General features: G+C 35.2%; 1 protein-coding gene across 1 annotated transcript in view; it reads left to right on the top strand.

Moving 5' to 3' along the window:
- Positions 1–14,402, top strand: part of GPC5 (glypican 5) — a 32,072-nt gene extending 17,670 nt beyond the window's left edge. The window contains exons 2-4 of the mRNA XM_031557839.1: positions 11,778–12,472; positions 12,983–13,145; positions 14,251–14,402. Coding sequence (XP_031413699.1) covers positions 11,778–12,472; positions 12,983–13,051 — 764 coding nt within the window. The 3' untranslated portion in view covers positions 13,052–13,145; positions 14,251–14,402. The remainder of the gene's footprint in view (positions 1–11,777; positions 12,473–12,982; positions 13,146–14,250) is intronic.
- Positions 14,403–14,408: the final 6 nt, after the last annotated feature.

The raw sequence follows: 14,408 nt of genomic DNA, 5'->3' as shown, positions 1-14,408 counted from the left end.
TCCTCCCTTGTGATTCCTGAAGTTTGAGAAATCTTTGCTGGAAGTAATTAATTTATGTAATTGGTTAGATCTTTTGGGCTTCATCAGGAGTTAGCACATAATCAGGTAGGAGGTAAAATTATGTTTCGTAACTGCGTTAGTCATCTGCACTTGAACGCCCTTGAAAAATTAATTTAACAGCCAAAGATTCCCAAATAATGGAGAATCTTTTTTTTCCCCCCCACACTTATTCAAAGAAAATATATTTGTGGCAATTGAAGACCCATGAGGTGGGTAAACTAGGTACTAAATTTACTTAGCACTAAACCTGATTGAATTTGCAGACTATGAGTAGGATTAATCTTTTCTAATTTTAGCTAACTACAAAGTAGATAAAGGACTATCTAATCTATCACCACATTTAGTCTCAGCATAGTTCATGAAGAAATAAAAGCAAATCAAGTGCAATTCATTCCATCCTGAGGTGTTTGGCTGCCATAATCAGGATGAATTGTCCTTCAGAGTTGCCTGTCTGATTGGAAACTATGACTTGCACGGTTAAAGCATTTATTTAATTAATCAGTATTGCTAAATTTGCTTCAGAGATAAAATATGAGGAGTCTGTCTGAACTCACTGACTTAGTAGGGTATACAAAGTACTCCACTTCTAGATGGCTAATGTGAAATGAATCTTGCGTTATACTTTGAAAACAAAACAAAACTGACACTTCAGTAGAAATTTCTTCACAGTCATGGTGCTAAAATTACTATTTTAAAATGTATTGAAAGGACAAAATATTGTTTTACTGTTGTTGTTTTTTTTTCTTTTTTAAATCTATCCCAGAACATCATTAGTGGCTGATTCTCATTGCAGAATTGTCCTACATATAGCTATATAAACTGAGCTATCCAAGAGAAATTAAAAAAAAATAATCATTTTTTCTTTGTTTCATTTTAATCACTGAAGGCTATAGATTTGACAGGATTGTAGCAGGAAGGTATTAATGTGGCATGAAATAAAGTCCTGCATCAACAATTAAAAGACATAAAGTCATAGCTTTACCTTTTTAAACTGTGTTGCTATTTATTGTTAATTTTGAAAAATGAAAACCAGTATGGACCAAGAAGCATAATTCATTCCATGCAATTGTAAGAGAGAGAAAAAAAAATATATATATTTATTTTAGAATAGATTCTACCGTTTTTCATTATTCCTCTAACTCCTTCTTTGTATGTGCTGTCTGTGAAGATATATGAGTATAATATGAGTGTTCACAGCCCTGTATCTGTTCAATGTAATAGTTTATGTTATGGTGTAGTTTTTCACAAGAAGAATAGTTATGAGTGTCATCTTTTCTCAGGTAAATGGAATTTATCTAAGTCCCATTTTTCCAGTTTTTTCATGATGGTTCTTGCAGCGGTACTTTCTTCTATGGTTCCTAAGTGACTAATGATTGTTGCTTATGCTGTACTAGTTGTTCTGCAAGCAAGAGGAATGTAAGGGACAAGCCCCAGATGACTATTATCATGAGCCCAAGCAACACCAGACAATTGCCCGGATAATTAAAGCAAGGGTGGAGCTGGGTGTCCCGTCCCTTAATTCATCTTTCTCAACCACTCCTGGACAAGTCCAGAACAATGACCAAGAAACAGTCAAGTCATGGAGGAGGCCTGGTGTCACCTGCTTTTATTTGGCTGGTGTCAACCAATTCCCAAACTTGGAGCTAATTACAGGTATCAATAGGGGTTGGTGGGGTCATCCTTTCCGTTTTTGCTTTGATATTATAAATAGGGTCTGAAGGGGTGAGGGATGTGATCCTTCTCACTTCTGCTTTCTTTCTTTGTTCTGTGCTACACCAAACATCTCTATTGGCATGCCTGATGCTGGAAAAAGGATTGGTGATTTCTTTTCTTTTCCTTTCTCTCTCTCTCTCTCTTAAAGTTTTCAAGTAATGCAAAACTTACTTGAATGTCCTCTAAAACCACACAACTTCAGTAGATATAATTGTGGGAAGGCCAATGCACATAGGATAACTAGTTGGGTTGGTGGGTGTTTCTTTTTTTTTTTTCTTTTTTTTTTAATGTATGGACCTTGAATGTCATTTCACCTTAATCTATGTGGGGAGATTTGCAGATCTGGTTATCCCTTCCTCCCTCCCTTCATAGGCAGGATATGAGAAGGAGAAAGGAATCCCTTCTAATGCCATTTTGTTTCCTCAAGGAGAGTCCTCCAGCAGTTGTCACTGGTTTGGGAGTTCTTCTTAAATCACTGGTAGCAGTACGCAGTGCCTTGAGAAAGAGCAAGATGTTCCTGTACCTCTGCCATAAATGTAATCTGAAAAAAAAGTAAGGAAGGATATTTTTTTCACAACTGAAAATTGCTGTAACATTTAATATGCACAAACTTGTGATATGAACTTCTGGTCCCAGAATAGAATAGCAGAGCATGTCTAAGTATCTCAGGCTACTGAGAAGTTCCCTGGCTGTTCAACTATCTCTTCTTTTCACTGTATATTTTTTTGCTAATTTGGAAATGTGTTCTTTGCATACACTAGATAAAAAGGCAATATGCAGTTTTCTAGAGAGATTATTTTCATGGACATGGAGAAAATTTTTACATCTTTTGAATGCCCTTAGCTCAGAACAACATTCCTGTGTTCAAGAGCTGCAATTATCACTCATCCCTTAGGATTAAAGAAGATTGAAATGATATGCCTTTCTTATACAAGAAATATACTGTTGAAACCGAAATGTAAGTTTTCTTTCTTTGGATGGTCAAAAGAGATGTGTGTTCTCTGTTTTTGTCTTTTTCTCTAGTTCTTTTTCTCTGTAATGTACTCTGCTAAGGAGTTATGGTCATAGCCATTTTGTCACTTGTAGGAAAGTGGCCAGCTCTGGAAATAGTGTAATACATAATCTTCTTGTGAAACTGGATTTAGGTGATGGTTAAAAGGTGTCTGCTAAATTGATTGGAGAACAGGGTTGCCACTCTGTATGTTTAGTAGAGGGCACAACTTTTACTGCTTTTCCACCATGCACCTCTTTGTCAAGCAATGTCAGGAGGATATGGGAATGTTGTGGATGGAGACAAAAACACTGCACGCTTCACTTTTAAGAGAAAGGCAGAAAGATATTTATTGATATAAAATGTGGTAATTTCAACAATGATGACAGCAGCTTAACAGGATTCAAAATGGCTAGATATCCTTGCATATATGCTACGCAGAGGGTGAGGGGTGCACAATGAATCTGAGATCAAAGCTTAAGAAGGTAGTATAGGTTAAAAACAACATACAACTTACTGAGGGTCTGTCGGCAAGGTGTTAACAATCCCAGGTGAATCTCTGCAGAGGTGTTAAATAACCTTGAGGGGTGTCCCTAACCAAGGGGAGATTCTGGTGTATGGCCAGCTGCTTGCAAAAGGAACTCTCAGAGAGGTTCCTGCTTTGCTTGCTGTTTATAAGGTAAGATAATCCACTCACAGTCGTACAAATTAGAAATGGATCTGTTGAACTAGGTGTCTGTTATCAGTTTTCTGAGCACACAGTTTTAGAAAATATGGTGGCTGTTAACTGTCTAGTGAAAACCTGATTGTTATTAGTCCCAGTGACAAGGTCTTCTGCACCTTGTTGTATGCACTAAGCCTTAGGCATAATGACCAGGGTGGGTGGGGAAGTAAGGAGTGCACCATCACAAGGGGGATGGAGAGCTTTCTGGAAAACTCTGGAGTATGCCAAAACTTACAGTTACATCCACACTGTGTTTTAGGAGTGGCCTCTGTAGAGCCTGTAGAATCACGCAGGTTATCTTGGAAATAATTAATAGAGGTGACCTGAAACTTGTCTGGGATTAAGCTTTAGTTGTGAGTCCTGCAGCCAAATTCTCTCCTTATACCGCTTTAATGCAGTGGGCTTATTACTCATTACTGGTGGGAAGCTTTAGAAATGTGCAAAATATTGGAAGTGGAGTCTAATTTAATGTTACAAATAAATCACCTTTCTTTAAGTATCTTAGAAAATTACATTTTTTCAGACAGAGAGATTCTGCATGTATTTTTTGCAATTGCTGTCAGTGAATTTTGGAATTCTGGCTTATTTCTGGATGTTTTAGCATTCAAGTGTTGGCGTTTACATTATGTATGACACATCTTTTGTAGTGGTATTCTGGAAAAGAGTCATGTTCAAAGGTGAGAATGAAAAGAAGGGAGACTGATAAATGAGACCACATTTTCATGACAGAGTTTACATATGAAGAGTGATTGAAAATATGAGAGTCTCTGCTTGTTGAGTCACTGATAGTCAAATAGTACTAAAACTCATTTGTATGCAAAGCAAAAAACAGTTTTCGTTATGTCCAGCACTCTTTTTCATCTTGTGTTTTGGTTATTAATGCAGAATCAAAATAGTTTGACAGAGACACAGAAGATAATAGAATTTAGTTGATGATTCAATAATATTTTTTTGAAATTGCCTCTTTTACTGGAGGAACATGTATGTTAAATACGTACATTTAGAAGTGTATCACTTTGGCCAACATTAAACTCAGTGTAGCCTTCATAATGAAATGAGACATGACTTTCAACTTACTGAGGCATATTGTTCAGCATCTTTTGTACAAGATGCATTTTCTTTGAAAGTTCATTACCTTCACAAGAAATGCATTCAGTGTTACAGATTGCATTGAGGCAGTTGATATTAGATGAATATAATAAAATTTTAAAACAGATCTAATTACAGGAAAGTCTCTGGACAGACAGATATCTGGAAGAAACAGTTTAATCTGGTTTTGCTCAGTGGAAGTTCAGATGTAGATACTATAGGCTAATCCTAAAGAAATTGTAAAAATAATGTAGAAGACAGAAGTAGATATGTCAATAGTATAGAAGTTACAAGTAAATATGTAATCAAGATAACCTTGGTCTACAAGAGAAATAATAAGACTAATGATGATTACTATAATAACAGTGGATTGCTGGGCTTGACACCCTCAGCAATCTCTGTAGTAAATTGATAGAGGTATGATTCAACTTCTCATAAACACCTAAAGTAAGATGAATCACAGTTTAAACATTCCTATTATTTCCACTGTTGGAAAAAAAAGAGGACATAGTATTTAGCTGAGGTGGTAGCTGAGATGAATCACAACCCTGTGAGCTTGTATGAGAGGTCTGATAAGGTGATGTGATCTTTTACTGCCCTCTCCGTTGTGGGTTTTGAGTTTGGCAGTTGTCCTTGTAAATTTCACTGCTTTCATCAGTATTGGCATCCATTCATTCAAACTCATTTATGAACTATATAAATTGGAAGGCACAGTAGTATGCCTTACACTTTGTACTACAAAGATAAATTAGGTATTAATAACTGACATCATAGTATCCATTACTCTAGGATTGTGATTTTATAAATCATATTCTCATACAGAGTCATCAAAAAATGCAGAAGAGCAAAATGTTCTCATGTGTCCTGCCAGATTCTACTGCAAATATTTAATTCTGCTAAAGCCCAGATGTTACCACATAGCTGAAAGACTTCTTTGCATAGTTATGAGGCAGCACTGTCAGGATGTAAAGGATTTTCATTTGTCAAATACACTCTGTCATGTACATGAGTAATTGTCTTTGGATGTGTAGAGGTAGAGAAAGGTTGAAAAGGGCAATTGTTTGTTTGTTAAACAGAAAAGTGGGCATTTTACACTATTTAGTTTAATTCCAGGCTGAAATATTCAGAAGCCAAACACAAAAAGATACCAAATTGAGAAGAAGCAGTGAAACACTGTTCACTAGGGACAAGCTGGGGCCAAACTGATATAATTTCCTTCTATGTCAGGGAACCAAACAGGGAGTATATGATAAGCAGAGATGTTAAGTAATATCTTTAAGTGTTAAGTAATCACCTGACTTCACGTATGTTCTCCAAATTAATCACTCTCTCTCTATAATTAGAGAAGGAGCGTGATTTGTCTTATTTCCATGTGGACACCTAAACTAGTTCAGATGAATCATGCCTGTTCCTCTCTACTGGTTAACTGAGATGCAGACATCTGCTGTGGAACTTAGGTGGTGTTTGCAACGAGGTGGAGAAGGTCTAATCTGAGATACTTACATGGAGGGAGAAGTAAATAATTTATTTACATTGGTGTGAATATACAAGAGGATGTAAAGCAGTGGAACAGTCTTCCTGGAGATTGTGGCCTCCCTGAGCTTTTTCTTTATTTTAAGAATAGGTTAAATATGTTGAAAAATAAGACTATAGATACAATTGTACTTGTCCTATGTTCCAACTTTGTATTAGAGGACATTTCACATTTTTCCTGGCCTTCTGTTTCTATGTGGTTTCATTATTTAGCAAGATTGATTCCAGCTCTCATAAGCTAGGTTAGACAGTTGAAAAGGGGATACGACGATAACCACTCCATTTTGAGTCATGCAAGATATGTGTACCCCTTGTCACATTGCATGATGGAGCAGAATCACATAATGGAGTGGAAATCGCAGTGGGACTATAGTTTGGAAGAGACATATTCACAGTAGTTCTTATCTCCAGCTCCTTCTTGGAAATCATTACATGCCTTGAGAATATATAAAATGTCAGGGCTGCAGCAAAACTTGCAAAACGTGTCTTAGCAGAGAATCTACAGAGAGGGTGAAAGGCTGTGAACACCTCCAGTGAAACTGATATTTACTATATATAGTATATATAGTATATATACTATATATAGATAATAGATAATGTGCTGTATACCATGGTCTCTCTAAATAGTAAAACATGTAGACAATTTAAAAAAAAAAAAAAAAAAGAAGAAAAAAGATTTTCTTCTTGTATATTTGGGTGGGATTTGGTGAAGATTAAAAAGCATTAAGATATAAAGCTCAAGGGAATAATTACACAAACCCTTAGTTGCATAATTATTCATTCTACAGTAAACATTATTGATTTACATTTAAATTTAACATCTACTGTTCTTGGCACTACTACATGAGCTCTAATTAAACATTAATAGTCATTAAAAAGCATTTTGCCAACAAACATCTGGTAGTAATTTATGAGATAAACTCATGCAAAATCTTAATAGTTGATTAAAGGAATTTTGAGTAGTAGATGTCATCTTGACAACATTCATTTACTACCAGAAATCCTGGATTTGATTTCTTGTTCAGTGATGTCATGAGGCCAGATAGCTAGACTGAAAAATGAACTGGGATTTCTCCTTGGCCAGGGCCATTCTACCAAATGCAGGATAAAAGAAATGCAGTAGCTCCCCTATTAAGCGCAGGGAGAATGATCCTTTTGCTAGATCAGTATCCAGGAATAAAAAAAAACAGATTTTTTTTCTCACTTTGCATTGTAATAGTAAATGAGGCAAATGTATAATTCTGTTTTCTTTGAAAGCCACTAATCTACTGGTTTTATTGTTCTTTATAGTTTAGAATTATCTATGTCTCTCAGGAACAGAAATGCTAAAGGAAGTGAATGATAGATACTATTATTTTTTAAAAAAGCCCTTTTAGTCTGATAGTTATTTTACATCACTTTATGATCACTTTGTTAAATATGCTATTATCAAAAACAAAACAAAACAAACATATACAGGTAGAAGAATCCACTGAATAAATGTAGCATGTAAAAGTAAAAAGTGTTCATCTACTTTTTTTTTCTCTAGTCTTATGTTTTTATGTTTGTTAACTAAATTAGGAAGAGAGATAATACTGTTCTTTCAAAAACTAATGAGTTGATGTCTTGACAGTTGTGATTTTGATATAGGAATGCACAAATCATATTAACTTTAGCAAAAAAAAAAAAAATGCATATTACCCATGGTAAACAGTAGACATTACAACACAGTAATGCTGCAGAAGGTATCCATAGGATACTGTATTGTGGTTATGATAAAGCTCTCATAGAGAATGGAGGTAAGAGTCACTGAGCATCTGTGTGCCTGTGAATTAAAGAAGCAGTTAAAAACAAGTGAGCATTTAATAACAGTGAAAAGAGCTTGTCTGAGTCATCTTGGTTATATTTAAGATGTCTTTTATATGTATTAGTTTTATACAGATTGAAAACTTACCACTTTTTTTTTATGGTTCAGTATTAAGATACTAGATAGATGATGATGTTAACCTTGGCCAATAGACATACAGAAACACAATTTTAAATCTATGCTATGCATGCGACATAGAATCAGCATAACTTGATAGTCATTGAAGTCTCTGATGGTGTTGTAAGTGAGATCGTTTGCCATTGTAAATGTTCACAAGGAACTGTTCAACGTTTTAAGTAAATGTAGGTCTGGTTTACACTGTTACTTTTCAAGCAGATGGAGAACAAAACAAACCTCTGGAATAGTTCTAGCAGTTATAAAGCAGGACACATGCCAATAGAATAATCCCAAGTAACAAACTGTGGGGAAAAAAAAATAAAGTCCTAAAATGACATTTAAAAGCATGTTGAAGTATTGTGAGCACAAGTGGCAAATATTATCATATTCTTCCTAGAAAAGCACAGATACAGCCAAAAAAAAAAAAGAAAAAAGCAAATTATGCAGCTGATTATTGTACCCATTCATCTGTAGGTTGCTGGGGGACTAGGAATGTAATTCAATCTTCAACATTTGTTATTGGTTCAATTACATTGGAAAATATATTGATTATCTATGTATGTAGCATAATTTCTTTTTATATCTAATATTTGTGCTCTTAGTAGTAGGATAGGATATTGCAGCCATGGATTGTAGCAGACATTTTAGATCATATATTTTATGATTTTCATCTGTGAAGAAATAATAATAAAACATTGAAAAAGATCATAAAACTCTTATTGGTGTCATTCAGAGATTATTATAACATCATTATTTAACTAATATTACTTTCTTCAATAAATTTCATCTGAAGCATTTGCAAAATTTGTGTTAAAGACTGGATCTACAGTTACAAATATAGATGTTTTCATAGGAGTCTTAAATATTCCTTGTACTTTATTATTTTAAACTATCTAAAAGAAGAATAAAATTGACTTAGATGTTTCTCTGTCCACTCCACGCTTTTAAATAAAAGGTTATTAATTTGGTGATAACCAGATATCTGAAATTTAGTTCAGTTGTCTAGACATAGCCATCTATTACCAATTTATGAGCAATATCCATGTGAAACTGTCAGAAGTAGCACTATACCTCCAGCATACCCATGTCCTACTGGAAAGGCAGATAAAAGGTGTCTAACATTGAAACTGGTACAGACCACTCTTCAGCCGACTCTGGCAAATCTCTGTTAGGTCTGTCCTCTCTTTGCATTTCTAGTTTCAGCCATTAAACGTGGGTCATTACTGCAGTAGGATATGTAGAGCTGTCTGTATATATGTGCCAACATGTGAGCCCAAACTACCTTCTGGTGGTGATCCTCAGTCCAGTTGCTTTTAGGTGATCATTTTGATCAATGTATCTCCAAATTAGTCAGCCAACATTTCCACATGACCAATCGGATGCTTTGAATTCCTCTGTTGAATAGGTTGAGTGCGTATGTGGGTGTCAACGGTTCACAAGCTGATTTGGCCTGGTTCCGTGACTAGTGGGGCTGAGGGATCCACAGATCCGCGCCTCCAAAAAGGAGAATAAGGGAAAAAAGGATAGAGAGATGGGCCCCAAAACAAAACAGCAGCAACGATCTGAGGAGAAACAAATTTACTAAATAAGATATTGGAATGCAAAATAAACTATAAACTATAAACACACTATAATACAGTATACTACAATATAATTAGAATTGAAACTAATAAATCAAATACAATGAGAGAAAGAGTGTCCAAAAGCCAGAAGGCCTTACTCTGATACTGAGGCCAGACGTCCGACTGGAGTGAGCAGCAGGAGAGAGCCTGATGATTGAAAAGGGGAAAAGAGAGGTCAGGTGACCTTGCTAGAGGTTATATCTCTGAATGTGAAGTCCTCTGGGAGCCGTAGTTCTTCTCTTTTGGGACAGGTACCCAGAACTGGAGCATTAACTCTTTAATTCCCAGTACATAATGTTATGATGTGGAATACCAATAAGCAAAAATCATAAAACCATAACAGTGGGATCCTTGGATGTAGAGTCCTAGGTTTAAGGAATTTGAGTCCTAACTTTGAGGAATTAGATCAAAGTTTTTCTATAGTATTTATCATGTATAAATGCTTGTAGAGAATTTCACTTTATGAGCGAGACTCATACATGTATGTCATGATAGTGAAATTGATGACAAATTGGATACGCTTTCCCCCTGCACCAAGTAAACTTTCATCTGCTGCATTACTGTTGGCAGTCACTACGTTGTTCTTTATTCATGCACATGTTAGAGGAATGAAAAAGACTTAGCAAAATCCTTCCACCTTTTTGAGGGTGATGTGAATTCTGAAACAGAGTTAACAGATAATAGATATCAGAACAATAGAGTCAATGACATACTCTTACTCTGAATTAGAAGTATGTATATCATTTTTATTAGAGGAAACAATGCATAAAAATTTTAAGCATATTAGTTAAATAATATGTCCTCTCTGTGATCCGTGTGATCTTTTCTCAAAAACTGCACTTGAAACCTTCTGGAGCCAGTGTTATTTCATAGACTGGAACAAGCTTTTTGTTGGAATATAAGACATTTATTCTTATGTATAGATGCATATTAAAGAAGTGATAGCAAATCTTGGTCATTAGAATAAAGTTACTCTGGATGTTCTGCTATCCTTTGTATCAGAATTCACATTGCTTTAATAATTACCTGACATATTTTGATGCTGCTTGACTCTTCCTGTTTTTAACATCACTGTTTGCACACTACTGGTTGTAATTAATGCTTTTCCTCAACTTTATTTCTTTGCAGAGTTCCAGTTAAAATACTGAAAATATAGAAATAGATGAGAACTTGTAAATGTGTCCAGGATACCACGTGTGTCATTTTCCCTTGAAGAGCAGGCTATAGTCCCTCTTAAAACACTGGTCCCTTTATAGCAGTGCATCTCATGCCCCTTTCCTCCTACCTCAGTCTATCATTTTTGTCTTCTGTCATATATTGCTTCTGAAGGGAAATTCATTAATGCAAAATGTTAATACAAAGATAGCTACTTCAGTTTCAAATGAATGAAAGAAACTTACAGCCTGTTGTGATATTGAGGCTTTGAGAGCAATTCTGCATCTTCCATCACTTCTACAATAGTAATTGCCAGACTAATCAGCATTATTTAAAAATATGTTCTCATGTGTGCTTAGTACATCTCCTTTCTTCTTTCATCAAGAGGATGAGCTCTTTTATCTTTAAAAAGTTAAGTTTTAATGGAATGGAAGAGTTGTTTCTATTGTTCAATGTTACTTTTGCCCGTCCTTTTAGGGATAGAGATATGATTTGAAGGAGAATGACTAAAAGCATTTCAGTATCATTGCAAGTTGCAGAATGTATTATGGGTTGGGAGATCTATATATATATGTATATATGTAGACAGTTACAGTAATGCTTCATTGTATTTAGCAGCTTACTAACACAGCTTACAACTGATTTCCTTTTATAATTGTTTAGACTCTACTTAATTAATAATTTATTCTTCCAAGAAAACAGATGGATTGTTATTCTTTTGTAATATTACTTGTAAGTTGTTTGTCTAAATAGAAAATGTAGTTTTCACAGTTTGTGTGTAGTTTATCTCCTCATAAATTCTAAGTCAGCGTCTTTGCAAAAATGCCTTCAGGATAAACGAAAAGTAAAAAGTAAAACAATCCTTGTGTGATTGCTTTAAGTTCTTATGCTAATTTCTGATTATTTAAACCTTTTTTTTAATTACAGAAACCTTTGAAATGCTCATCAAACTGTCTGAGAATTACACAAGCACACTTTTCTGCAATGCATATAAAAACATGGCTGTTGAGGCTACTACACGTGTTCAGGAGTTTTTCACAGACGTTGCACTCTTTGTATTTGGCACAGACATCAGGACAGAGGAATTTGTCAACAGATTTTTTGACACCTTATTCCCAGTGGTCTATAATCACGTGATTAACCCCGGTCTGACTGATGTTACACTGGAATACGCACAATGCCTCCAAATGGCAAGAAGAGATATCAGGCCCTTTGGTAACATTCCCAATAAAGTCATAGGACGAATGGGAAGATCACTATTACCCAGCCGGAATTTCCTGCAGGCTCTGAATTTGGGGATTGAAGTAATCAATACAACAGACCATCTGCATTTCTCTAAAGACTGCAGCAGAGCGTTACTGAGAATGCAATACTGTCCCCATTGCCAAGGGCTGATTTTGAGTAAGCCCTGTATGGGCTACTGCCTCAATGTCATACGAGGCTGCTTAGCCTACATGGCAGAAGTTGACCTTCACTGGCAGGAATATATTCCGTCCTTGGAAGAGCTCTCAAGTGCTATGCATGGAACATACGACATTGAGCATGTGCTTCTAAACTTTCACTCACTTGTTAATGATGCTCTCATGCAAGCTCATGTCAATGGGCAAGAATTAACTGAGCAGGTAAGAAGCTGTTGTTAGCAATGTTTGCTGCATGCATGCCACCAAAAAAAGTCTCAGTAAAAACTAATACTTGTTTGGCCATTTTTATAGCAATTTATATGTTTGTATCCAAATTCAGCTTTATTCAACAATGTATTTTTCCAACACTGCATTTTAATGTATTTTAATAATACACATGAACTTCTTATTTCACATTATCTATTCATGAGTTTGGCATCAAGTAGAGATTTCAACATTTTGAAATTATCTATAGTAAAGAATTTTCAAAATGAAAGAAGTTTAACCAGAGTTTTCTAAATATTTGAAGTAATGTTGATATTTTTTCTCATCAAGCCACAGCATTTTCAAAATTTTGCTAAAAGAAAATTTTGTTTTACAATCAAATGGAAACTTTAATTCCTTCACCCTTTTAGTTTAGAAGTACTCTGTATTTTTGCATGCAGATGTCGCTGGCAGTGACATGCTCTTTTTGGAGGAAATGCAGGTCTGTTTATTCCTGTACTCCTCTAGGGTCTGGTGTCATCTGACGTGTCAGTCATACTTAAAGGAGTACCACAACTTTCCTCCTTACTTGATTAGCTGAAGAGGAAACAGCCTCTTCTGCTAAGCAGCTGATACAAACTGTGAAACAACTTGACCTAGTATAACAGAGAATTCTTCATTTCTTATTGTGGTAAGACTTGCAATCTGTTAAAATGGGTTTTTCATCCTGCTTGCAGTCAGTGACTAATAGGGATATTGTCCTCTCCTAGGAATTTCCCATTTCATCTACTTTATACAAGACAGCTACTTTAGCCAGAACCTCATGCTGCTGAACTGTATTAAGAGAAACTGTGAATTTTGAAAAGATTTTTCACTAACATTTTGACTCAAAGGTGGCTCACTAATGTCTGTCTAATTCCGGGGCTACATGTGCTTTTTAGGGATAGTCCCTGTTCCTCTTCAGATTATTTATCTCTTACACTACAGTTTTCAGGTTCAAGCTAGGAAAAGCAAGTGAATACTCAAAGCTTAAAGGTCATCTTTCTTGCTCTTCATACTGGATCACTTGGTATGAAAAGAGCTCCCCTCTTAAGCTTTAGATTTGAATTTTGAATAATGCACTATAATAGCCCCAGATGTAATGACTCATAAGACACTTGTGTTTTCAAAATGGAAGATTCCTTCTCCAAAATAATATATTTCATTCAATTTTAATGAAAAATTAAATGGGTGAAGAGTTATACACCCACTGTTTTGATTGATCCTAACCAAGATGCTTTATTTTGATATACCTGAAAATTTAATGCTTTCCTTCTCCCTTTTCTCTAGTAGACACAAGGAATATTAAATTTTCTTATTTTGTGCCAATATATTTGTTTGAAGATCATCTGTTGAATTCTGTTCCAGTAAGATCTTCTTATATAGAATTATTTCCAAACCTTAATATCTAAAAAATTCATCTTTCACTGTTTGCATCAAATACACATATTTTGACTATGCCACCCTTGTGGCATCCCTAACTTAATTTCTGTATTATAGTTGATCAGTCTTTTCTCTCTTTCATTTGTAATTCAGTCAGTAAGACTCTGAGGCACTGATCCCTTGAAACACAGTGATCTAGTTGGTCAGTACTGATCTGCTGAGTATGGCTTCAGTGTAGTTCAGATTTGCCCATGCATTAGGCTGAATCTGACATGTAATAAATAAAGTCTTTCAGCTTCCATAGGAAGAGGATAGGAATTCTGTTGAAAGTGGCTCATTAATATTTATTTATTTATTTATTTATTTATTTTCAGAGTGACTCATGATCTGCTGAAAACTTAGATAAGCAATTAATGCATCAGTGATCCTGACACAGGAAAGATGATTATGAGCCAGCTGACAATGGCTTACTTAGGAATTCAGCAGTCTCTGCATTTTTAAAACTGAATTTCATCACAATAACTTTTTTTTT

The sequence above is a fragment of the Meleagris gallopavo genome, chromosome 1 (assembly GCF_000146605.3).
Source record: "Meleagris gallopavo isolate NT-WF06-2002-E0010 breed Aviagen turkey brand Nicholas breeding stock chromosome 1, Turkey_5.1, whole genome shotgun sequence".
NCBI lineage: Eukaryota > Metazoa > Chordata > Aves > Galliformes > Phasianidae > Meleagris > Meleagris gallopavo.
The sequence above is the reverse complement of the archived record's forward strand: the minus strand, read 5'-3'. Positions and strand labels throughout refer to the sequence as shown.